This window comes from Brachyhypopomus gauderio, chromosome 18, assembly GCF_052324685.1.
Source record: "Brachyhypopomus gauderio isolate BG-103 chromosome 18, BGAUD_0.2, whole genome shotgun sequence".
Taxonomy (NCBI): Eukaryota; Metazoa; Chordata; class Actinopteri; order Gymnotiformes; family Hypopomidae; genus Brachyhypopomus; species Brachyhypopomus gauderio.
This window is the reverse complement of record NC_135228.1, coordinates 16572057-16596107: the sequence shown is the minus strand read 5'-3', so window position 1 is coordinate 16596107 and position 24051 is coordinate 16572057. Positions and strand designations below refer to the sequence as shown.

Genomic DNA, 24051 nt, shown 5'->3' with positions numbered 1-24051 from the left:
GAACCAGCATGCCGCGCTGGTGCAAACGAATGATCCGCATTTATTGGAGTGTTCTTCCGCATTCCACCGGCGTTCGCATTCCGATCACTTCCGCATTCCGCGACACAGGTCTCAGTCCGCAAACCACTCCCTCGTCCGGGCAGCGCAACTCTGTCTAGAAGAGACACTGCACACACATGCAGAACAAAACAACCCTCCCAAATACACATGGACATAACACCGTGTTGAATGTATTTTCCCCTGTCTTCCCAGGGAGGGTGATCTAGAGCTGTTCGCGGCGGTTCCCACCATCGGGGGAGACGGCTCTCGGAGGCTCGTGAACCCGGCGGCTCCGGACCTGCCCGTTGGTGTTGGTTCGGGGCTTTCCAACTACGCGGGACGCTCCGGGAGTAGCGAGCCCCTGGTGGAGGGTTCTGTCACAGTCACAGCTCCGGACCCTTCCCTGTGGGCGTGCCGCTACGTTGTCTGCGTGTCGTTACGTCCATATTTGTAGTTCCGTGGGTGTGGGTTGGTTGTGAACGTGTTCGTTGTCGCACCTGTGCCTTGTCTCGAGATCACGAGGGTCTGTGTTACTCATCTATTTAATGTGTGTTCGCGCAGTGTCTTGTGCTCGTCTTTGTCTAAAGTTTCGTGCCTGTGTGAGAGGTGTGTTGTCTGTTTGCACTCCGCACGGAGCTTCACATGTTTATTTGTTTGCATTAAACGTTAAGTGTTGCACAGTGCGACGTTCGTCTTGCTTCATATTTCGAGCGTCACAGATGCCATAAATGTAAATGTAAATGAAACACATGCAATGAATCAAGCCTATAGACACTGACAAATGTGTGCAAATCAGAGGTGTCAATTCCAGGTTCAGAAAGTCCTCACCAGGATTTTGCTAAAGCTTGCTAGATTTTCTAATTAGTGCAATCCAGGTAAAATGAGTGGAATCAACACTATCCAGGAAGCCTGAGCAAAATCCTGGTGAGGACTTTTATTTTCTGAACCTGGAATTGACACTAGGTCCAACATAGATAAGAGATGGCCATGCCCCTGATCAAAGGGGCCCTAAGCCCATGAAGGGACAATTGAACAAGGGGCAGAACAAAAACAAAACAAAACAACAAACACGTGGCTAGGTGTCACTGTTGGAACTGTGACACCAGGTGATGGGCAATGATGCCAGGGGATAAAAGAATGCCGTCAACTGCCAGTAACCAATAGTGAGGTCCAGAATTTAAATTAATCGTGCTTCTCCCTGCAAATTGATTAGCTTGTCTACTCAGTAACGCAGGAGATAGAGACTCATACAACATCATACACCCTTACCCAGGTGACCCAGCCGGGGGTGATTAAGCCCCGACTTGCATCCCAGTAGCAGCCCATGGATCTGCCCTCTTCATCCAAAGCAACCTGGTGGCCGATTCGGCAGCTTCACTTGTGGACTTGATGGCCCTCTTCTTTGTGGCTCCTATGATGCCAAGCTGGCTGAGGACCTTGCACAGAGACCACTCTGCAAATCCCCTGCAGCCGACCTCTATAGGCTCATATACTGTCTTCCAGCCTTGCTCCCTGCACTCCTCCACCAGTTTCTGGTACTTCACCCTCTTCCTCTCATTGGCTTCCTCGAAGTTTTCTTCCCAGGGCACTGTCAGCTCCAGTATGATCAGCTGTTTTGAAGCCTGAGAGGTCATGATCATATCTGGGCAGAGGGATGTTGTAGCGATGTGCTGGGGGAACCTTAGCTGCTTACCCACATCAACTTGCAGCTGCCAGTCAGATGCTGCGTGGAGTAGGCCTGCATGTTGTTTTGCTCTGGGTTTTTCGCCAACTTTAACAAAGGAGATTGCCTTCTTTGGAGCATGATGGTTCTTGCTACAGCTTATGAATGAGGCTACGCTCTCAGCGACTGCCAGGTACATGGCAACCATCTGCCAGAGCCTTTGGGCAGCCGCTGAGGAGGTTTTAAGGAGCCTCTACCAGAGCACAGTGGGCAGGAAGGTGTTTCACTTTTGCCCCACACATGGAGGTTCGCTGGACTTGGCAAGGCATCGTAGACAGCTTGCACCAGGAAGTGGACCTGCTGCAAATCTGGCTGCAAGATGTTTGTCCAGGTGATCCTACACTGTAGTGCTCTCTCCCACCTTGTCCATGGTCCCTGTTGCTGTAATCCTACTGCTCTGCCCACCCGCTCTTCCTCCACACCCGCTCTGACTTCCTCCTGGATCAGGTGGTGCCTTTCCTTCCCACAGGTCTGGCTCATAAATGCTCATAAACAGCAGACGGGTCATTGCTGACTGCTCCATCATGTGCTTCACTGAAACATGGCTCAACGAAGACGTCCCGGATTCGATGGTCCACGTAGATGGCTTCACCCTCCACCGCGCTGACTGCACCGAGGCCTCGCTGAGGCCAAAGGGGGCGGTCTATGTTGCTATGTGAACCAACGGTGGTGTACGGACACAACAATGATCTCACGAACCTGCTCTTCAGTTCTGGAGACACTCACCATTAAATGCAGACCATTTTACCTGCCTAGGGAGCTGAACGCCATCATCTTGGTCGCCGTATATATACCACCTCAGGCTCCCAGTTCAGAAGCAGCCCAGCTACTCTCCACCCAAATCACGGACATTGAAAATTTGTACCCGGACTCTACTGTGCTGGTTTTAGGGGACTTTAATCACGTCAACCTGAAACAATCACTGCCACGGTTTAAACAGCAGATCCGGGTGCCCACAAGGTATGATAAAATTCTGGATCAATGTTACTGTACGATTGCTAATGCTTTCCATGCTGTAGCTTGGGCACCACTGGGTCAATCAGACCATAATATTATCAGGGTTGCCAACTTTTGACGTTCGCTTGGAGTGAGATTTTAACCTGGAGCCGGAGATTTTAACCTGGAGCCAGTGGCGAGTGTATTTTGTTGAGCGGGGGGGTGGCGAACGTAAAATGGACACAGATTCAGTGTTATATCGTCGGTGGATGGCGCAGAGCTAGCGAACTAGTAACGTATTGAATCATATATGTGGATCTGAGGTAAATAAACTGGATATTTTTTTTCGGCGTGAGATATCGGAAGTGTGGCGTGAGAGCGTGTGAAAACGGTCAAATGCGTGTGTCTCACGCTCAATGCGTGAGAGTTGGCAACCCTGTATTATTATGCTAATACCAGCGTACCGCCAGAAACTAAAAGCTGTCAAGCTGACAACAAAGACAGTCAAACAATGGTCTTCTCAAGCCATTTGTGAACTGAGAGACTATATGGATAATACGAACTGGTTTGCTATTAAGGAATCCTGCAATGATCTCAACGAGTTTGCGGAGGTTGTTAATGCTTATATCTATTTCTGTGAAAATGTATGCGTCCCAACTAAGACTGTGACTGTATACAGTAATAACAAACCATGGTTTAGTAGAGAATTAAAACACCTTTGGAAAATCAAGCAGGATGCCTATAAGAGTGGGGATAGAAAGCTATACAAAATAGCGAAGTATAACTTCGATAGAGCGGTTAGGAAAGCCAAAACAGATTACAAACAGAAACTAGAAGCTAAACTTATGGCTACAGATAGCAAAGGGGTATGGGAGGGCCTGAGGCAGATAACTAATTATGCATGTAAAAAATTGGTGGTCAGTGAGCTGCCTGAGAGTCTTAATGAGTTTTACTGTCGCTTTGATAAGCAGCAAGATGTTATCGCTGGACAAACAATTACCAATCCCTCCAAACCCCCCTTTATTATTCAAGAACATGAGGTTAGACTCCTGTTGCAAAGACAAAATAGCAGGAAAGCTGCAGGACCAGATCTTGTATCATCTGCCATCATAAAGTTCTGTGCTAATGAATTAACCTCTGTTTTTACTGATATTTTTAACTGGTCATTGAGGGAAAACAGGGTCCCTGCTTGTTTTAAATCTGCTATTGTTATTCCGGTGCCCAAGAAACCCATTATCAGATGCCTGAATGATTACAGACCGGTAGCCCTAACATCTGTGGTGATGAAGATCTTTGAGCGGCTAGTATGCGATTGCCTGTCCAAAATGACCAGCCTGGACCCTGGTCAGTTTGCATACAGGCCAAATAGGTCGGTCAACGATGCTGTGTCCTTATGTTTACACTCCATCCTGCAGCACCTTGAGGTCCCAGGCAACTATGCTAAGATACTTTTTATAGACTATAGTTCGGCTTTTAATACAATCTTGCCCAGCAAGCTATTTTATAAGCTGCAGCAGATGGGAATTCATAATTCCCTCTGTAATTGGATTCTTGACTTTTTAACACAGAGATCACAAGTGGTCAAAATCCATAATAACACCTCAGAGGTCAGATTCATAAGCACTGGTGCCCCTCAGGGATGTGTGCTATCACCTCTTTTATATTCTCTGTACACAAATGATTGTAAATCACACACTGAGTCTGTTAAAATGATAAAATTTGCGGATGATACTACAGTAGTAGGTCTAATTTCGGATGATAATGATTCTGCATATAGGAACGAGGTACATGCACTTATGCCATGGGTTAAAGCAAGAAATTTTCATTTGACTGAAAATTTTTCCTGGCAAAAGACAATGCCAGCAATTACTGAAAATGTGGTGTAGCCTCTTTTGTCTAATTCTACACAATAAACACATTTATAAAGTATATTTATCTAAACAGCCTGTGTAATGAGAGAAGAGAGAATCTATGAAGCGACAAAATGCAACACCTGAGGTATAAATGTACATAAATGTTTTTATAATGGAGTTATCTGGGGTCCTCTTCCAGAACATTGTTTAAAGATCAAGTCAAATTTAGTGAATCCTGGTGAGTTTTAAAATGGTATGAAGCTCTCTTGTTTTTATCAGATTCACTATCGCAAAAACATAAGCAGTAAGATTACCTGGTTTATCTTACAAAAAAATTTAATGTCCAAAAATGGCAAATTTAATCGCACCACTGGATGGAGCTTTTAAATACAAACAGAACAACACCATCCATGTTAAACTGGCTTAGAAATAAAAAAGTTGACATTTCAAATGGAAGAAATGCGCCTTTTTTCTTTGACTATTAAAGCTAAATGAAGAAAAGTCTGTGATCGAGAGATTCTTCAGTATAAATAACCATAAAAAAAAACTACATTTCTATATTTTGAGAAAACGCTGTAACCTAAAGATTCTGTTAACACAATTAAGACACAATATGATAAAAACAGGCGTGTAGGCATGATTAATTCATTATTTATTTATTACTGTTATTAAAATTATCTGATACAAGACAACTCAAAGAAATTATGTCAATAAAGTTTAAAAGTATTGCAACTATTATGATTATAGTTAGTTTAAATATATAAAATATTTAATAAATATTTCGTGTTGGTTTATTAGGACATAAATTATGTGATTTTGTATTACGCCTTACGGTCTGACCACCTGTACCGGCTCAAAAAAAAACACTCTTATATTTCTGATAAAAATTTAACTTTATCAGAATAAGGATAAAATACTGAATTTATCTTACATCTACCTCTGAAGCTCTTCGGATGTCTGAAATACAGGCGGTCCCCGGGTTATTACGACGTCGTGCGTCGTGTTTGGTGTGCGCGGCGGAAGAATACAAGGTTATGCGGCTCGGGACCGAGGAGGACGGCGTCAGGATAGGATAACTGCGTGCAGTACGTTATTCGCGTACAGTATGTACCTTTGTTCCGACAAAGCCTGGTTAAAGCCAGCACCCACACTACGCAAAGTAAAGCCTTTATGGCGTAATCGCGGTGGCTCCACCCGTGCGCGAGAGCCTCGCGCGCTGGCGATTCGCGAGGTCGTGCACCTCTCGAATTTTGTAACTTCACTTCGCCCGTGCCGCGCTTCAGCGCAATGAACAAAGTCATGTTTGCAGGGTTCATACACCTTTACAAGGTGGAATTAAAACACTTGTACGTCACTATCAAGGTCCATTTCAATATTTCCCAGCACGTTAAACTTAATAAAGTTAAATATTTATACATATACTCGAAACGATTCGAAATAATTCGCGTTTTATTCACATTATTTAGGGGTTGTTTATTTTCAAAACGCCCGATCTTAACGTCTTCTCTCATGTTTCGTCCTGGAATTACAAGAGGCTCGTATTTGTTAACGTAATACAAGAGAATTGTTCAGTCAGATAGCTATTTGTTGTGAAACGAAGTAGATACAATTTCAAGCATGTTTATTTAGCCTAAATTCCAGCACTTTTTTTCCTGAAACACAAAGCAACATTAAAATTGGTCAGGTGAATGTTCCCTCCCCTGTTTTTAAGGGCTGTTTCTTTATACTACCACATATCGTTTCGGACAACACTGCAAAGAATGCGACGCGCCAAGTAGCCTCCGCCGTTTGCGCAGGTGTGCGGAGTCGCGCGCTACGGTCACTCGCGAAAGTATAATCACCCAGGCAGGAGGAAGGTAACTTTTCTACGTAATGTCCGAAAATCAGAAGGCGGGATGACCCGCAAGTCAATCAAATGACACCGCCGTCATCCATCCAGCGCTGACGATCCAGTGAGAGGATCATATTTCGGACACAAAACAGATAGCACGCTTGTGTGGTTTATTATGATTTGACGGATTTTTTCGCCAAAAAATTCAAATGACGGAAATCCGTCGTAGTGACGGAAAACTTTAACCCATGACTTATGCAATGGTGTGACATCCATAACCTAGAGGTAAATGTAGCTAAAACTAAGGAGCTAGTTGTAGACTTCCGCAGACAAAAGAAGGCATCCCAGCCCCTGTACATAAACAGTGTGGAAGGGGAACGAGTGAATAGTTTTAAAATCCTAGGCACAACAATAGAATCTTCCCTGAAATGGGATGAAAACCTTAATTGTATCATCAAAAAAGCTCACCAGAGACTCTTCTTGCGTCAGCTAAGGAAGTTTGGGGTGGCCCGTGAGGGGATGTTGCAGTTTTACCATGCAGTTATTGAAAGTGTTCTGACCTTTTCTATCACTGTCTGGCAGGGGCGAGGCTAGGGTATTTTTAGTGGTGCTAGAGCACCATCGTGAAGTTGCTCAGTACCCCCTGGCTCAACACATTTTTTAAATATTACATTATGCAAAAACCTTGCTCTGCACCTGCGCAATACTTTGGTATTGTGCCTCTGTGAGCACTGGGGGCTGGGCACCCCTAAAGACCAGATCCTAAAATCGCCCCTGCTGTCTGGTATGGCAACTCCACGGTCCAGCAGAGGATGCAGGTAGACAGGGTACTTCGCACAGCCTCAAAGATCATTGGCTGCAAATTTCCCTACATCTCTAGCATTTTACGAAACACGCATCTATCGGAAAGGGCTGAAAATACTACATGATCGATCACATCCAGCTAACTCCTTCTTTAGCGTCCTCCCATCAGGTAGGAGGTTGAGAGCCATAACATCTAAAACATCACGTTTTCTCAACAGCACATACTGCAGCGCCATCAGGCACTTAAATAGCCTCCCTACGCTGAATGACTAAGACATATAGTTGTTAATGCTTTTATTTGATATTTTCTATATATATATATATATTTGTTACGTCCCCCTCTCTATGGGTGCACAGGGTTGTCACCGGGTGTAGGGTGGAATACACGGCACAGAGTCAAGCTGAGAGCAACTGGATGTTTTACTAGTCCAGAGAGCCAAAACACAAACCAGATGTACATAGACAGAAGTCTAGACATAAGTCGTAATATCTCAAAACGGGCTAAAGATGGCAATGCCCAATTACCATGCACATACCACATACACAGGTCTGGCTACAGTGGGTCACAGGCGGCATCAAAGCAAGGAAAGAAATATAAGAAAACTCTTCCCTACCTAACAAAACCCCTAACCTAACAAACATACAAACGTGATGCCCACCTCCTTCCTAACATCTATACAACAAAACAAGGCTACAAACAAAAGAAAAAAAAAAAAAACACTGACCTACCCCACCATAGCCTCCCACATGAACAGTGAGCACAGTGTACACTCCGGTATACAGGAAACCTGGTAACCCCCTTCACACAACACATGAAGCATTCAACTAGAACAATGCTGGCTTTCTGCACAACACTCTGCACAACACACCACTCAGCCACACAACATCAGCCACACAACATCAGCATCAAAAAGCAATCAGGTGTCTTGCTCTCCCTCATCCGGCCTTGCAGCCATCATTTATTCCAGAACGCCCGCCTTCCACAGTGTCCCATTGGTCAGCCGAGGGAGCCTTTCTATAACCGGATTGGTGGGACTGTAACCGGATTGGAGGGGCTTGCCAATGTTGATTGTCCACGGCCAGAGGGCGATCAACAGCAGCAACGAGTGCACCTAAGGGTGTAGACAGAAGAAAACACAACGTGCACTCCATGCACGTAACACACCCCCCGAAAAGAGAAGAAACATACAAAAAGACATCACCCATTCGACACTACTGTATGGTCTCCGCCACACGGGATAGGGCATCAGCAATGATGTTATCCGTCCCCTTTTTGTGACGTATCTCCAAATGATAGTCCTGGATCAACAGAGCCCACTGCATCAACCGTTGGTTTTGGTTGTACATTCTGGACAGAAATACTAAGGGGTTGTGGTCGGTGTACACAACAACTGGAAAAAGAGAAGACTCAACATAAACATTAAAGTGTTGCACAGCCAATAACAACGCCAGTGTCTCTTTTTCAATTGTCGAATAGTTTCTCTGATGTTTGTTAAACTTGTGTGAGTAATAACAAACAGGATGACGAATGTCATCCACATCATCCTGGAGAAGAACAGCTCCAGCACCGGAATCACTAGCGTCCACTTCAAGAATGAAAGGACGAGTACAGTCAGGGGCAGCGAGTACAGGGGCCTCTGTAAGCAACACCTTTAAACTAGTAAAAGCATGCTCAGACACAGGAGACCACTCAAACTTAACAGAAGGACTCAACATCCGAGTCAGAGGCACCACGACATCAGAAAAATTACGACAAAACCTTCTGTAGTACCCAGCCATTCCCAGGAACCGTCGCAAACTACGCCGAGTCTTGGGTGTTGGAAATTCCAATATAGCTGCAACCTTTGCCTCGTTAGGCCGTATTTGCCCACTCCCTACTTGCATGCCTAAGTACGAGACGGTGGCTTGCGCGAACACACACTTGGCTAAATTCAGGGTCAGTCCAGCTTTTCTAAGCCGGTCAAACACATCACGCAAAGCAGACATGTTCTATCCAAGTCGAGGTATACACGATGACATCGTCTAAATAAGCAGAACAGTTTGATACACAACTTAAAACTGTATTCATAAGACGCTGAAACGTCGCTGGAGCATTTTTAAAACCAAAGGCCATCACAGTGTACTGGAGAAAATGATCAGGAGTAACAAAAGCAGAGATTTCTGATGCCTCTGACGATAGAGGGATTTGCCAATACCCCTTGAGGAGGTCTAGTTTGCTGACATATTTGGCAGTGCCAACGTTGTCTATACAGTCATCCATACGAGGTAAAGGATAGGAATCGACAACCGTACGAGAATTTACTTTCCGGTAGTCAGTACAGAATCTATATGTCCCATCTGGCTTAGAGACCAACAAACATGGTGAGCTCCAAGGGCTCATACTAGGTTTTGCGAATCCATGTTTCAAAAGATATTCCACTTCTTTTCTCATAAGATCCCTCTTGCTCATACTAGCGCGATAAGGATGCTGTTTTATTGGGGCAGGACTAGCCAGTTTAATATCATGATGGATCAATTTAGTCTGAGTAGGGACATCATTAAAAAGATCTAAAAACTCATTGACCAAATGGAGTAAATCACCTTGTTGATCAGCCGCTAAATGACTTAAAACAGAAGGCAATTCAAGCAAACTCTGAGAATTAAGCAATCTGGCAGAACCAACTGATGGAGAGTGCAGTAATAACTCATCACCTTTATCTTGTAAGGTCTCACGTGACGAAGTCACCAGGGCAACCGGGACTACTTCAGGAGCAAGAGCGTCAGGAGTTTTCCTAGAATGATAGAGCTTCAATCTGTTGACATGGCAAACACGAGACGTCTTCTTCCGATCAGGAGTACGGATCACATAATTAGTGTCATTAAGCCGGTCTTGTACCACATAGGGACCAGAAAACCCTGCCGACAGGGATGATCCTGGAACAGGCAATAAAACCAACACCTCATCACCTGGACGGAATTCACGTGACACAGCACGTCTGTCATAGGTCTCCTTCATGTGTTTCTGCGTTTTCTGTAGGGACTGTTTTGCAATGTCCCAAGCCCTATACAACCGATCTCTTAATGCGTGCACATATTCAGACACAGACCTTTGCTTTAGAGTTTCATCTGCAGACACTAATGACTCTTGTAGAGCTTTCAAAGGGCTCCGGACTGTGTGTCCGAACACAAGTTCAGCAGGGCTAAAAGACAATGATTCTTGTACACTTTCTCTCAGGGCGAACAACATCAAAGGCACACCTTCATCCCAATCTTTATTAGACTCAAAACAAAACCGCTTTAAAGCAGATTTCAATGACTGGTGCCACCTTTCCAACGCCCCCTGTGACTCAGGGTGGTAGGAACTTGAAACCACATGTTGTACCGACAAGGACTTCATAACCTGATCAAACAGTTTAGACTTAAAATTCGTACCCTGATCAGTCTGAACCACTTTGGGCAAACCAAACGTGGTAAAAAATTTAAGAAGACTCCGAAGTATCATAGGAGCAGTTATCTTTCTCAAAGGAATGGCTTCCGGAAATCGCGTCGCGGTGCACATGATGGTTAATAAAAACTGGTTTCCTAATCGTGTTCTCGGAAGAGGACCAACACAATCTAATATAACACGCTCAAATGGTTCACTCATTACAGGAATCGGACAAAGTGGGGCTGGAGGAACAACCTGGTTAGCCTTCCCAGTAATCTGACACACATGACATGTTCGACAGTATTCAGCGACATCTTTCTTTAATGCAGGCCAAAAGAAATACTTTAGGATTCGCGATTATACGTTTTCGTAACTCCTAAATGTCCGGACCATGGGTTGTCATGAGCTAGAGTGAGTACACATTTCCTGTAAACTGTAGGTGTGACGATTTGGTGAACGGCCGGTGAATCAAAATTCCCACTCGAGGACCACTTGCGCATCAACAAACCGTCGTCAAGATAGTAACCCACCGACGAGTTGGAATCCACCTCCACTTTAGCGTAGTACTTAGCTAAGGAGGTATCTGCCTGTTGTGCAGTAATGAGGTTCTCACGAGTAAGACAAGCACTCAACTTGTCGTCCACCGCTAATGGTTGAGCTAAGAACTGAGCTAAATGTGACTTACCACCATCAGGTGTAGGCGAAACAAACAACCCCTCCGAGTCACTGGCCATAAACGAATCCGAAAGGTCTACAACCTCCTGTAGTTTTCGTGACTGAGCACGAGTGACAACACATGCAGGGTATACATACTCAACGTCCTGACGGGATATAGCAGGCGTGTTAGTGATCTCTAATATCGGAAAAACCTTTCCACCCGCAATATCATTACCTAAAATGACGTGCACACCGTCCAGAGGGAGTGTGTCGCAAGCTGCAAAATCAAACGTCCCAGTAACGAGATCTGACGCTAGCCGAAGTGAATGTAGAGGTGCCTTCACATATTTCATACCTAAACCTCTGCATACAGCATACGAATCAGTAAACGAATGGGGTAGTTGCCGTACAACACCCGATAAAACATGAGATTGCGCCGCACCCGTATCCCTTAAAATGTTCACAGCAACGGTAGTGTCTGTCGTGCCCAGACAAACCGTACCATGCAACATAAAAGGCTTGTAACCCAAATCCACAGCAGATTTTAAATCCCCACATTGTTCAACCATGTTCACATCCCTGATACTTGTTAAAGCAATGGGTTTGGCTGAACTACCAGTCTGCTGTCCAATCCAACCCCAGTAGTTCAGCTATTAGTAACTATGCATCCAAAAATATTACTGAGCTAAATATCTTCAATCCTATATCGCAAAAAGAGCACACAACATTGATTAATTCGTCTAAGCCTACATCATGTATATTTGACCCAGTTCCAACCCGTCTATTTAAAGACCTACTCCCAGCCACTGCAGGGCCCTTACTTAATATGATTAACTCCTCCCTTAACCTAGGTTACATGCCCAAACAATTAAAATGCGCCGTAATTAGACCCTTGATTAAAAAACAGAATCTCGATCCGCAGATTTTAGCCAACTATAGACCCATTTCTAATCTCCCATTTATCTCTAAAATTTTAGAAAAAGCAGTTTCCAATCAGTTAAACCACTATCTCCAATCAAATAGTATCCATGAAAAGTTCCAATCAGGATTTAGACCAAACCACAGCACTGAAACAGCTTTACTCAGGGTAGTGAATGATCTACTAATATCGGCCGATAATGGGCTCGTCTCGTTCCTTATACTGTTGGATCTTAGTGCAGCTTTTGATACTGTAGACCACAACATTTTGCTGGATAGACTAGAAAACACAGTAGGTATTAAAGGAGTCGCACTCTCCTGGTTTAGATCATATTTAACTGACCGCTTCCAATGTGTAAGTGTTAATAATAAAACCTCTAAATCTGTGCAGGTTAAATATGGTGTCCCACAAGGGACAGTCCTAGGACCACTTCTATTCACACTGTACATGTTACCCTTAGGCGAAATTATGCATAAGCATGACATCAGTTTCCATTCCTACGCAGACGACACTCAGCTATATTTATCGGCAAAACCCGATGATTTAGGCGCAAACAGTAAGATTGAGAAATGTGTAGAAGAGATAAAACATTGGATGGCATGTAACTTTCTAGCACTAAATGCCGATAAAACAGAATTGATAATAGTTGGGTCTAGGGCTGCGAGAGACAAGATACATAATGCAGCATTGAATCTACATTCTTTTACTATAACCCCCAGCGCAGAGGTAAAGAACTTGGGCGTCACAATAGACCCAGATCTCTCGTTCGATACACATATTAATAATATAACTAGGGTAGCGTTCTTTCACTTGCGCAACATTGCCAAAATTAGAAACATATTAAATATTAGTGATGCAGAAAAACTAATCCATGCATTCATATCCTCTCGTTTAGATTATTGCAACAGTCTCCTAGCTGGATGTTCTGGTAAATCGATAAACAAACTCCAGCTGGTTCAGAACGCAGCAGCACGAGTTTTAACAAAAACTAAAAAGTTTGATCACATTAGTCCCGTACTATCGTCATTACACTGGCTGCCAATTAGATTCCGTATTGACTATAAAATACTTTTATTAACATATAAAACGCTGCATGGCTTAGCTCCAGACTATCTTAGTGAACTTATTGAACAATATAACCCAGCGCGTTCACTTCGCTCGCAGGACGCAGGGTTATTAACTGTTCCTAGGATCAAAAAGATCACAGCAGGTGGAAGAGCCTTTTCTTTTAAAGCTCCACAATTGTGGAATAATCTTCCTGCCTCTATTCGGGACTCAGACACAGTCTCAATGTTTAAAACTCGATTAAAGACTCATCTGTTTAGTTTGGCCTTTGATTAATCTGTTACATATTTACTACATCTCGTATCTTTTCTCCGAGGTTCACCTGGAGAGTAACATTGCAGTCGGAGCCTACAATACCAGCATCGCTGCTCCGACACGGAATGAAAGCCTGGCGTTCATCAACAGACATTTACAGTGACAATATCATAACCCAGAACTTTCATTTTTACCTTTACTTAGTCTGATTGTGTGATTTGTGTGTGACTTGTGTATTTGTCTGTATTTTGTGTAATCTGTGTGTTAACGGGCCGCCCAATGGAGGATGGGTTCCCTTTTGAGTCTTGGTTCTCCCGAGGTTTCTTCCTATTCCCCACTATCTTAGGGAGTTTTTCCTCGCCACTGTCGCCCTTGGCTTGCTCATTAGGGTTCTGGACCCGTAGTATTGTTAACCTTTTAAATCCTGTAAGGCGCTTTGTGACAACATGTGTTGTGAAAAGCGCTATACAAATAAACTTTGATTGATTGATTGATTGCTGTGAATTTTGCCTCTCCAGTTTTCTCTTTAATGTTAAACAGTTTGCAGCGATGTGACCAACTTTATGACAGTAATGACACTCCCGTTTGTCTCCAGTACGTGGTGGAGAACCACACGTACGTGACAGTTTACTGCTCGCCCCCGAAGTTCTCTCCGAGACATTAGAGACAGGTTTAAAACTTTGCTTGTGCGTAAGGATAAACTCATCAGCAATGATCGCTGCTTGGGCAACCGTGTTGACAGACCGTTCATTTAAGTGTATGCTCACTCGATCTGGGAGGCAGTTTTTAAACTCCTCCAACAGTATCAGCTCGCGTAAGGATTCTAAACCGTCAACGTTACTTGCAGCACACCATTTATCAAAGAGAGTCGTCTTCTCTCTCGCAAATTCTACGCACGTCTGAGTTGTCTGTTTCTTTAAGTTCCTAAACCGCTGTCTATACGCCTCGGGAACCAATTCATATGCACGTAATATCGACGCTTTAACCAAATCGTATTGCAAGCTGTCCTGCAAAGATAAAGCAGAGCAAACCTCCTGAGCTTTACCAACTAGCTTGCACTGTAACAATAGTGACCACATTTCTGTAGGCCATCCCAACATTAAAGCAACACGTTCAAATATACTAAAATACGTGTCTACCTCAGCTTCACGAAATGGAGGAACCAACGAAATGTTCTTACTCACATCAAAAACCGTATGCTGGCCCTACAGGGGGAGAGACTAAAAGAGGTTGGCGTGACATCGGCACAGGTCCAACAGGACTCGGTACGGTCTCAACACGAGTAGGAAACGGCGGAGGGTGAAGCTGATGTGTACTCGCCGCTATCGTGCTTAGCTCCAACTCACGCAATCGTATTTCTTTCTCATGTTCCAACTCCAACCGGCGAACAGACAGCTTAAACTCGTACTCTTGTCTACGTGCTTCCTCTCTTTCTTTTACTTCGTATCGAAGTCTAACTTCTCGTACCCTCAATGAATCGCCATCATCAGACAACTTAGGGGAACCAGGCGAAACAGGATCAAAAGGAGGCAGACCAGCTCGTACCTCTGGAGCACCTCCTGACGCAGCCCATCGCACATCAGACCGAACGGGGCTACCTTCACTCGCCACCTGTATGGCGAAGCACCACCATCCGTTACTAGTGCTTCCTGTAACAGAGTAGGACTCTCAGACGTGATATCACCTGTTTGACGTGCACATAAAACACCAACATCCACCAGACGTTGTGTAACCAAAGCCCTGATATCCTTTTTTTAGCAATGCCCTCGACACGGTAAGATTAAAGTGGCTAGCTATTGCAAGTAGTTCATCCTTCTTACAGGACGCTAACGTTTCATGGGATATCGTGTCAATAAATGTCTGTAGATCAAATGTAGCCATGGTATTGACCACAACCAGTGATGCAGACTATATACTCAATATCACAAACACAGTACCACAAACATCCCCCACCTACTCACTCACACAGCACCAAGCCCACAATGCTACCCATACTATTAGGACAGATGGAAAAAGACCTAGAGGAGTGTAACAGGCATACAGATATCCCGGACGAGCCCCCACTTGTTACGTCCCCCTCTCTATGGGTGCACAGGGTTGTCACTGGGTGTAGGGTGGAATACACGGCACAGAGTCAAGCTGAGAGCAACTGGATGTTTTACTAGTCCAGAGAGCCAACACACAAACCAGATGTACATAGACAGAAGTCTAGACATAAGTCGTAATATCTCAAAACGGGCTAAAGATGGCAATGCCCAATTACCACGCACATACCACATACACAGGTCTGGCTACGGTGGGTCACAGGCGGCATCAAAGCAAGGAAAGAAATATAAGAAAACTCTTCCCTACCTAACAAAACCCCTAACCTAACAAACATACAAACGTGATGCCCACCTCCTTCCTAACATCTATACAACAAAACAAGGCTACAAACAAAAGAAAAAAAAAAAAAACACTGACCTACCCCACCATAGCCTCCCACATGAACAGTGAGCACAGTGTACACTCCGGTATACAGGAAACCTGGTAACTAGTGATGGGACATCTGAAGCGAGGCTTCGAGACGTGTACCGAGTAAAAAGGGGCGTGTCCGATGAAGCCCCGCTTCGGAGCTTGTGTCATATTGAGCAAAATCACGTGATCAGTAACAAACGAGGCCTCGCATTACATCGGCCACGTCACTGCTTCATTTTGCGTATCGTTTTTCTAAATAAAAGCACTATGAACCCTGTTGCTTCGTGGGTTGTAGTAGGTGGTTAAATTTAAAATCTGGAACATTCTAAATTCTTTTTTGTTTGATCAGGATGTATATCAGATTCACACATCAAAAACAGACTAAAAACCATTGGAAGAGGCAAACCTTATTTGTAATGTTAAAAACATTTTACGTTTGGCAGACGCCCTTATCCAGAGCGACTTACATTTTATCTCATTTTTATATAAGTGAGCAATTGAGGGTTAAGGGGCACCTCAGTCATGGCCTCAGGCCTGGGGATCAAACCCACGACCCTCCGGTTACAAGACCAGTTCCCTAACCACTTCCCCTTCCCTAACCACCAGGCCATAACTGCCAAACCAGATCTAGAACACCCAAGAAGCAATTATTTTAAACACATTCTGTTTTTTTTATCATTTTCTAACTCAAAATATTCAGTCTGCCTCAACAATCACTCAATTCCCAATATAGTAAAGTACAACATATCTTCATTGTCAAATAAGTCCATGTGACATACAAGAAAGCCACTGATTTTCCTCTGTAGGGACTCAACTGCGGATATTGGGACTGCATAAATCAACAGGGGCCACAGGATGCGAGGTAGGATTGAATGCTGGTAGATCCAGGCTTTAAACCTACCAGGCAGGCCAGACTTGTCTACTTTGGTGAGCCAGGTTCCAAGCTCTAAGCTGGCCTTATGGATGACTGCTGAGTCCTTCAGGGTGGAGTCGAAGAGTTTCCCCAAGCTCTTCACATGTTGTTTTGTGATCGTTGGGATGACAGTTCCTGAGATGGAAAAGCGGAATTTATCAATCACCTTCCCCTTTTTCAGCACCATAGATTGTGATATGGAGGGCTTAAAACTCATCCTTGCCCAGGTGATGAGCTTTCGAACCCTTGCAAGATCCACCTGCACCCTGGGACCGATGTAGTTGTTATGGTGAGGTCATCCATATAGGCTCTGATGGGGGCTGTCGCACACCTGGCTTGATCAGGGGCCCTCTGTATTCCTCCTCAGCTGACCTGACCACCATGTTCATGGCTAGGGAGAAGAGGACAACAGAGATGGTGCAACTTGTAATTATCCCTTTCCCAATATGATGCCAGTCCAATGTCTCTGAACCAGAAGTAACTCTCATCCTGAAGTTATTGTAATAATCTAGGATGAGGTCCTTGATCTAACTGGGAACATGGTGGAGATGGAGAGCAAGCCCAACCAGCTTGTGTGGTAGGACCCGTAGGCATTAGCCAGGACCAACCACAACACAGCTAGGTCCCATTTGTTCTCATGGGCATCTCTGATGAGTTGCGTGATGGCCTCAGTGTGTTCCAGGCAGCCAAGAGCAGAGATCCCTCCCTTCTCTACTGATGGGTCAATGTAGCTGTTCTTGAGGAGGAACTCAATCAATCTTGGTGCAACTATGCTGAACAACACCTTCCCTTCCACACTCAGTAGTGAGATTACATGAAACTGACTGATGTCTCGTGAGTTCTCCTCTTTGTGGATCCAAACTCCTTCAGCAATCCTCCACTGGTCGGCCACTTTTCCCCTTCTCCAAATCACCTTCAGGATCCTCCATAGGTGCCATAGAAGCTCCAGGCAGCGCTTGTATACCAGATAAGGGATTTCATTGGGGCCTGCTGCTGACGCCGAGCGGGCCCTCTCGATGACCTCTTCAACCTCCTTCAGGATTGACTCCTTCAGGTTGAACTCCGTTGTTGGGAGATCTGGGCTGATGAGAGCGTTGTTGGGCTCCAGTTCCAGGTCTCTCAGAGGATTACTCACAGTGTCCTGGAGGAAGCGGTTTACTTGCTCTAGAGACCACTCAAGCCGGCCACTGCGCTTGTCCCCTAGCAGCTGTTTGGTAAAGCCAAAGGGGTTGGCGATGAAAGCCGCTCGCTTCCTTGCCCTCTCTCTGCCCGTCTCCGGTGCCACTCTACTCTGCGAAGACTCATCAACTTCTTGCACAGGATGTTCTTCAGTTGTGCTAAGGGTTGCTTCTCCTCCTCAGTTGCAGCCTTATACTGCTTCTTGAGGGTGCAAAGCTCCTGACGCAGATGATGTATCCGGGTAGCCCTTCGGCTCATTATGTAAGAAGAGGGTTTTGATTTTCCTTTGTCCCCCTGGTGGTAGGGAACTGGTCTTGTGATCGGAGGGTCGTGGGTTCGATTCCCAGACCTGAGGCCATAACTGAGGGGCCCTTGAGCAAGGCACCTAGCCCCAACTGCTCCCTGGGCGCTGGGCTAGGGCTGCCCACCGCTCTGGGCACGTGTGCACCACAGTTTCCTAGTAATCACTAGTGTGTGTGTGTGTTCTAACTGCACAGATGGGTAAAAAGCGGAGAACAAATTTTGATTGCGGTGTAAAAATCACAATTGACAAAATATGGCACACACATTTAAACAGAACAACTCCGAGTAATCATAAGAAGAACAAAGGGATATAAAATATGATGTGCTACATGAAGTGCTATTTATGTTCAGCACATCATATTTTATATTATTTACAAGTATCTTATACTTTTTTAATCAATAACATCTACTGTAACTTTGTGGCTTCTTTCTTTTCTATATTTTAAAATAATAGTGAAGACATCATAACTATAAAATCATATACCAAAATGTGTTAAAATGTATTAAAACTACTTCTTCTAACTAACGATTGTTTGAATTGATCACAGATTACACATTTGGAAGATTTTCTCAGCTAGCTTCACGATTTATCTAGGGAATGGTACTGTTATTGCCCTGTATCATTTAGAATACAATACCAACCAATTAAACTGTACATTGTTTCTGTACAATCTAATCACCAGAAAAGACCAATCACTTGGAGTTTGTTTGTTTTTTTTACCAAGCAGGAAGTGAGACAATGATGTCACTGCCTAATATAAAATGTCAGACACACGTCTGAAATGTTCACAACTCCAGTACCTTTAACTTCTGTAACTCATAATGGACGAAGCAACACACGATTGCATTCTCTTGGATATACAAAAAATCATCTTTGCTTTTTAAGTGTGTTTTCACATTCTTTTAGCAAATTTCTGCATGTTTTTAGTACATTTCTGTTTATTACCTTGATTCTGCTTGCAGTTTGGCCTCACCAGATTCCTGTAGAAATAGTACTAGGTTGTTTTGTTTTGTTGCTGTAATCAATGGCAGATACTAACAAAAGCACTGTGAATGATTTGATATATAATCAAGTGGCTAAATTGAATTCAAATGAGGCAGGTGTGTCTAAATCTATGGTTGCAACATTACTGATCATGTTTTGTACATATGTAAACTGCATCATGTTCTATGCTGTGATGTGTAAGCGTATTTTTAAGGAGACTCCACGCTATATTCTCTTTGCCCACATGCTTTTAAATGACTCTGTCCATCTGCTGCTCACCAGTTTGCTCTATCTCATGGCCCAGGCCCTCCTTAAACTGGCAAAAGCTGCTTGTTCCTTCATCATCTTTCTAACCACTACAACATTTCGTAATGCACCATTAAACCTGGCTTTGATGTCACTGGAGCGGTACGTAGCTATTTGCTTCCCTCTGAGACACATTGAAATAGCCACTCAGAAAAGGACTTACCTTGCCATTGGTTTGATCTGGTGCCTTAGCAGCATAAACATTTTGGTTGATGTCCTCTTTGCAGCAGTGAGGGACCCTAACTTTTTTAATATACAGATAAATTGCATTCGAGAGCAGATACTCATGCAGCCATGGCAACTTGATGTGTACAACGGATTCAATGTGTGTTATTTTGTGTCAGTCACAGTGATGATCATGTTTACTTACATCAGCATTTTGATCACAGCCAGGTCTGTTTCTTCCAACAAAGACTCTGCTAAGAAATCCCACAGGACTGTGTTGCTGCATTTCATTCAGTTGGGCCTGTGTCTAACCTCTTTTTTGTATGGAACCATCGAGCGAGCTCTTTATGTAATGACTGTAAGTAATGTTGTTCTCTATACACACCTGCGCTATCTGAACTTCCTATTTGTGCTGGTTCTGCCTCGTTTCCTCAGCCCACTGATCTACGGGCTGAGAGACGATACTGTACGGCCCTTGTTTATATACTACTTCTGCTATGGTGCTAGAAAATTCAAACCAAAAGTCAACGTACCCTGAATTACTACTGCAAATTGTTGTTCAGTAAAGCTATATGGATATTTTTATGCATATAGCTTTCTTTTCAGAAGACCCAGAAGACCCCTTTATGGTTAACGTACTATTTTTGCTACAATCAAGAAAATTTTGGCTAACATTCAAACTAGTTACCATGTATTATGGAATATTTATGGTGATGAAGATTACTATATATTATGAATCTAATTTGATGTGCTTGTTTCAGTGCAAATTAAATTGTTAGGCTTTGTCAAATAAGTTATAAGCTGCTATTAGTAAGTCAGCAGGCATATATATTAACATGAATGATCAGTCACATTTTACATTGAAAACAACCGCAAACAATCAAGAGATCTACCAGATGTTACAGTTGTTGTTGACACTTGCGTGAAAACCTGCAACTGATGTAAAGCTGATGAGGGCTTGTCTAGTTGTCCATGAACAGTAATGCAGCAGTGGTTCAAACGTCCTTTATATTTTCCATACACAATTATTTTACATTTATTTTCAACATTGACAAATTAAAAAGGACAACATAGCAGGGTAACTATTTCAGCAAAATGCCCTGCATTTCAGGAGCTACAAAAGAACAGTAGATCTATGCATCCTGTAAAAATAATTATGATCATAACAATAGCAATTCTGAATGAACTGCTAAGAAGAATTTACAGCAAAGACATTGACAAATGAATGATGGTGTTACAATGTCCAGCGAAGTGTGACAGGGATGAAGTGGATGGTTTTAAAGTGTCATACAGTACAAAGATACTAGAAAAAGGCTGTGACACTGCATATTGTTTGTGATGCCTGTTTTGTCTCCCTTTACAATTGTCAAATGTACTGTCTGGTCTTGTTTACCTTTAGCTGGTGGACTGCTATTCATTATGCCAGGGGTGGCCAACCCGTCAGAGACCAAGAGCCACTTTTTTTTACTGTGTTACGGCAAAGAGCCACACCATACATGGGCACGCTTGAACATCACCAGGGTTGCCAACTTTTCAAGATCACTTGGAGTGAGATTTAATTGTTGACCGGGGGAAGGGTGTAAATTATTATAAATTATTAGCGGATATAAGTATTATATAGTATTATAAGGATACAAGTATTATATCGCGATTGATCGCCAGTGGTTGGCGAATCAGTAACTCATTGAATCACAGATGTAAATCTGAGGTAAATAAACCTGGATTTTTTCCAGCGTGAGAGAAATCGTGGCAAGTGAACATACGTCAAAATACGTGTGTCTCGCGCTCATTGCGTGAGAGTTGGCAACCCTGCATCACTCATCCCTTCCCCTCTCTCTCGCTCTCTCTCTGTCACAAACACACACACACACACACACACACACACACACACACACAGATACCTCTGCTCAGATTTAGTACAAATGTCACACACCTGTCCTGACTGGGAAACCGTGTTTTCATCTCATACACATGCGCGTTTGACGAAAATACAATACAAGCGAACAGCACATTAAAAAACAAACACAAACTTCGATATAAACTAGTGCTGTCAATTCCAGGTGCCGCGATTAAAAGTCCTCACCAGGATTTTGCTCTGGCTTCCTGGATTGTGTTGATTCCACTAATTTTACCTGGATTGCTAATTAGAAAATCTAGCAAGCTTGAGCAAAATCCTGGTGAGGACTTTTAATCGCGGCACCTGGAATTGACAGCGCTAATATAAACATAAGGCGTGATATGCTTCAGGACTTTGTCACGTTTGGAGCACACTACGAGCTCTGTTATGTATGCAACTGTAAAAAGTGGATAAACTCAGTTTATCAACAATGCCACTGACCTGCGCTCACCTTTAGGAAGAAGAGAACAGACAGCGGCGGTAGTTTTGAAGCTCCCTCGGTCGTGTGCGGTGGCTTTGCTGCACCTCATATATGGTTTATCCCAAAACGTGTGACAGAAGACCGCGTCTCACCAACGAAACTCGAAGCACAATCACAATAGCACAGATACTTTATGCCGCTAGTCTCCCGTTTTCCACTACGCCGGTTTTAAAGGTATTAGCGGCTCGCTAGGCTTGTAAACAAACCGCGCAGCACGAAGATGTAACAGTGTGTCGCCCTCAGAGCTGATGAGGTAACCGGGCCACGGCACAGACCGTTAGTGCAGGTGAGAGTGTGGACCGGCTGGGGAGCCGCATGAAACCAGGCAAAGAGCCGCATGTGGCTCGCGAGCCGCAGGTTGGCCACTCCTGCATTATGCAATTGAAACCTGTGGCCCTGTCAGTATTTGTAATAATGACATCTTAATACCTTGACCTGCATTGTTTTCAAGGTATGGTCTTTATTGTCATGTAATGTTCAAACCAACCTTCACGGAGAGAAAAATGAGCATGCACTAATACAGTTACTGCAGGTTCACACTGGAAACACATGCAATGAATTCAAGCCTATAGAAACTGACAAATGTGTGCAAATCAGAGGTGTCAATTCCAGGTTCAGAAAGTCCTCACCAGGATTTTGCTCAAGCTTGCTAGATTTTCTAATTAGTGCAATCCAGGTAAAATGAGTGGAATCAACACTATCCAGGAAACCTGAGCAAAATCCTGGTGAGGACTTTTATTTTCTGAACCTGGAATTGACACCTCTGGTGCAAAGTAGCCCAGCTATGTCCAACATAGATAAAAGATGGCCATGTCCCTGATCAAAGGGGCCCTAAGTGTAACGCGGCACCCCCGAACACACCGGTGTCGCGCTGGTTTTGAGGAGTGTAGGACTCAAGTGCAAACCCACTACTAATAAATGCCAAAACCAGCAAACGTAAACCTCCGCGAATGCGGGAAAACCAAAACCAAAAGACCTCAAATGAAAATGCCAAAAACGGCAAACAAACCTCCGCGATTGCGGGAAAACCAAAACAAAAACCCCAAAGGGAAAAACAGCTCAACGCTACAGAGGAATCTCGACATAACCACACCAGGTAAGTAAACAACAGAAAACACATGGATAATAATCAACGCATCAATACAATGAAAGAACGGAGGAAAACCAAAAACACACGGAGAACAGCTCAACGTGTCTAAGAGGAAATAAGAGATGAGGGAGGGGATATGAAGCTTAGGTACAAGACCTAGAACTTCTACCTGGGATACCTGTCGGTCTGTCAACCAGAACACTGGAAGACAAACCAACATAGAAATTAAGGAAAAGAGAAACAGCAAAGAAGAAGACAGATAAAGAGAGAGAGACTGAACACTCAGGGAGAAAAACTAGAGAGCAGGCGAATGAAACGCAGAGAGAGAACAACACCTAGAGAACAATGGCTTGGGCTGTGAGTGTAGTGACAACAAACAACTTCAGCAATGAACTGCTGAAGTTGCTCACATTAAGTAGGCTGCAAACACCTGTAGCCTATTGTGTCTAATTGCCCCCAGGTCTAGCTTGCGGGCTCCTCCTTGTGGCGACCGGAGGAACGTGCCTGGGTCCAACCCTGACACTAAGCCCATGAAGGGACAATTGAACAAGGGGCAGAACAAAAACAAAACAAAACAACAAACACGTGGCTAGGTGTCACTGTTGGAACTGTTACACCAGGTGATGGGCAATGATGCCAGGGGATAAAAGAATGCCGTCAACTGCCAGTAACCTATAGTGAGGTCCAGAGTTTAAATTAATCGTGCTTCTCCCTGCAAATTGATTAGCTTGTCTACTTAGTAACGCAGGCGATAGAGACTCATACAACATCATACACCCTTACCCAG

General features: G+C 43.9%; 1 protein-coding gene and 1 pseudogene across 1 annotated transcript; one reads left to right on the top strand and one right to left on the bottom strand.

Annotated features, from left to right (window-relative positions):
• Positions 1–1331: 1331 nt before the first annotated feature.
• On the bottom strand, positions 1332–18295 carry LOC143481517 (uncharacterized; annotated as a pseudogene).
• A 1070-nt stretch (positions 18296–19365) lies between these two features.
• On the top strand, positions 19366–20334 carry LOC143481515 (odorant receptor 131-2-like). Its single transcript, XM_076979554.1, has one exon. The coding sequence runs from the start codon at positions 19366–19368 to the stop codon at positions 20332–20334; it is 969 nt and encodes a 322-aa protein (XP_076835669.1).
• Positions 20335–24051: the final 3717 nt, after the last annotated feature.

Bases quoted from the DNA above. Each gene is read 5' to 3' on its own strand.
- LOC143481515 (XM_076979554.1), top strand. From the start codon at position 19,366: ATGGCAGATACTAACAAAAGCACTGTGAATGATTTGATATATAATCAA.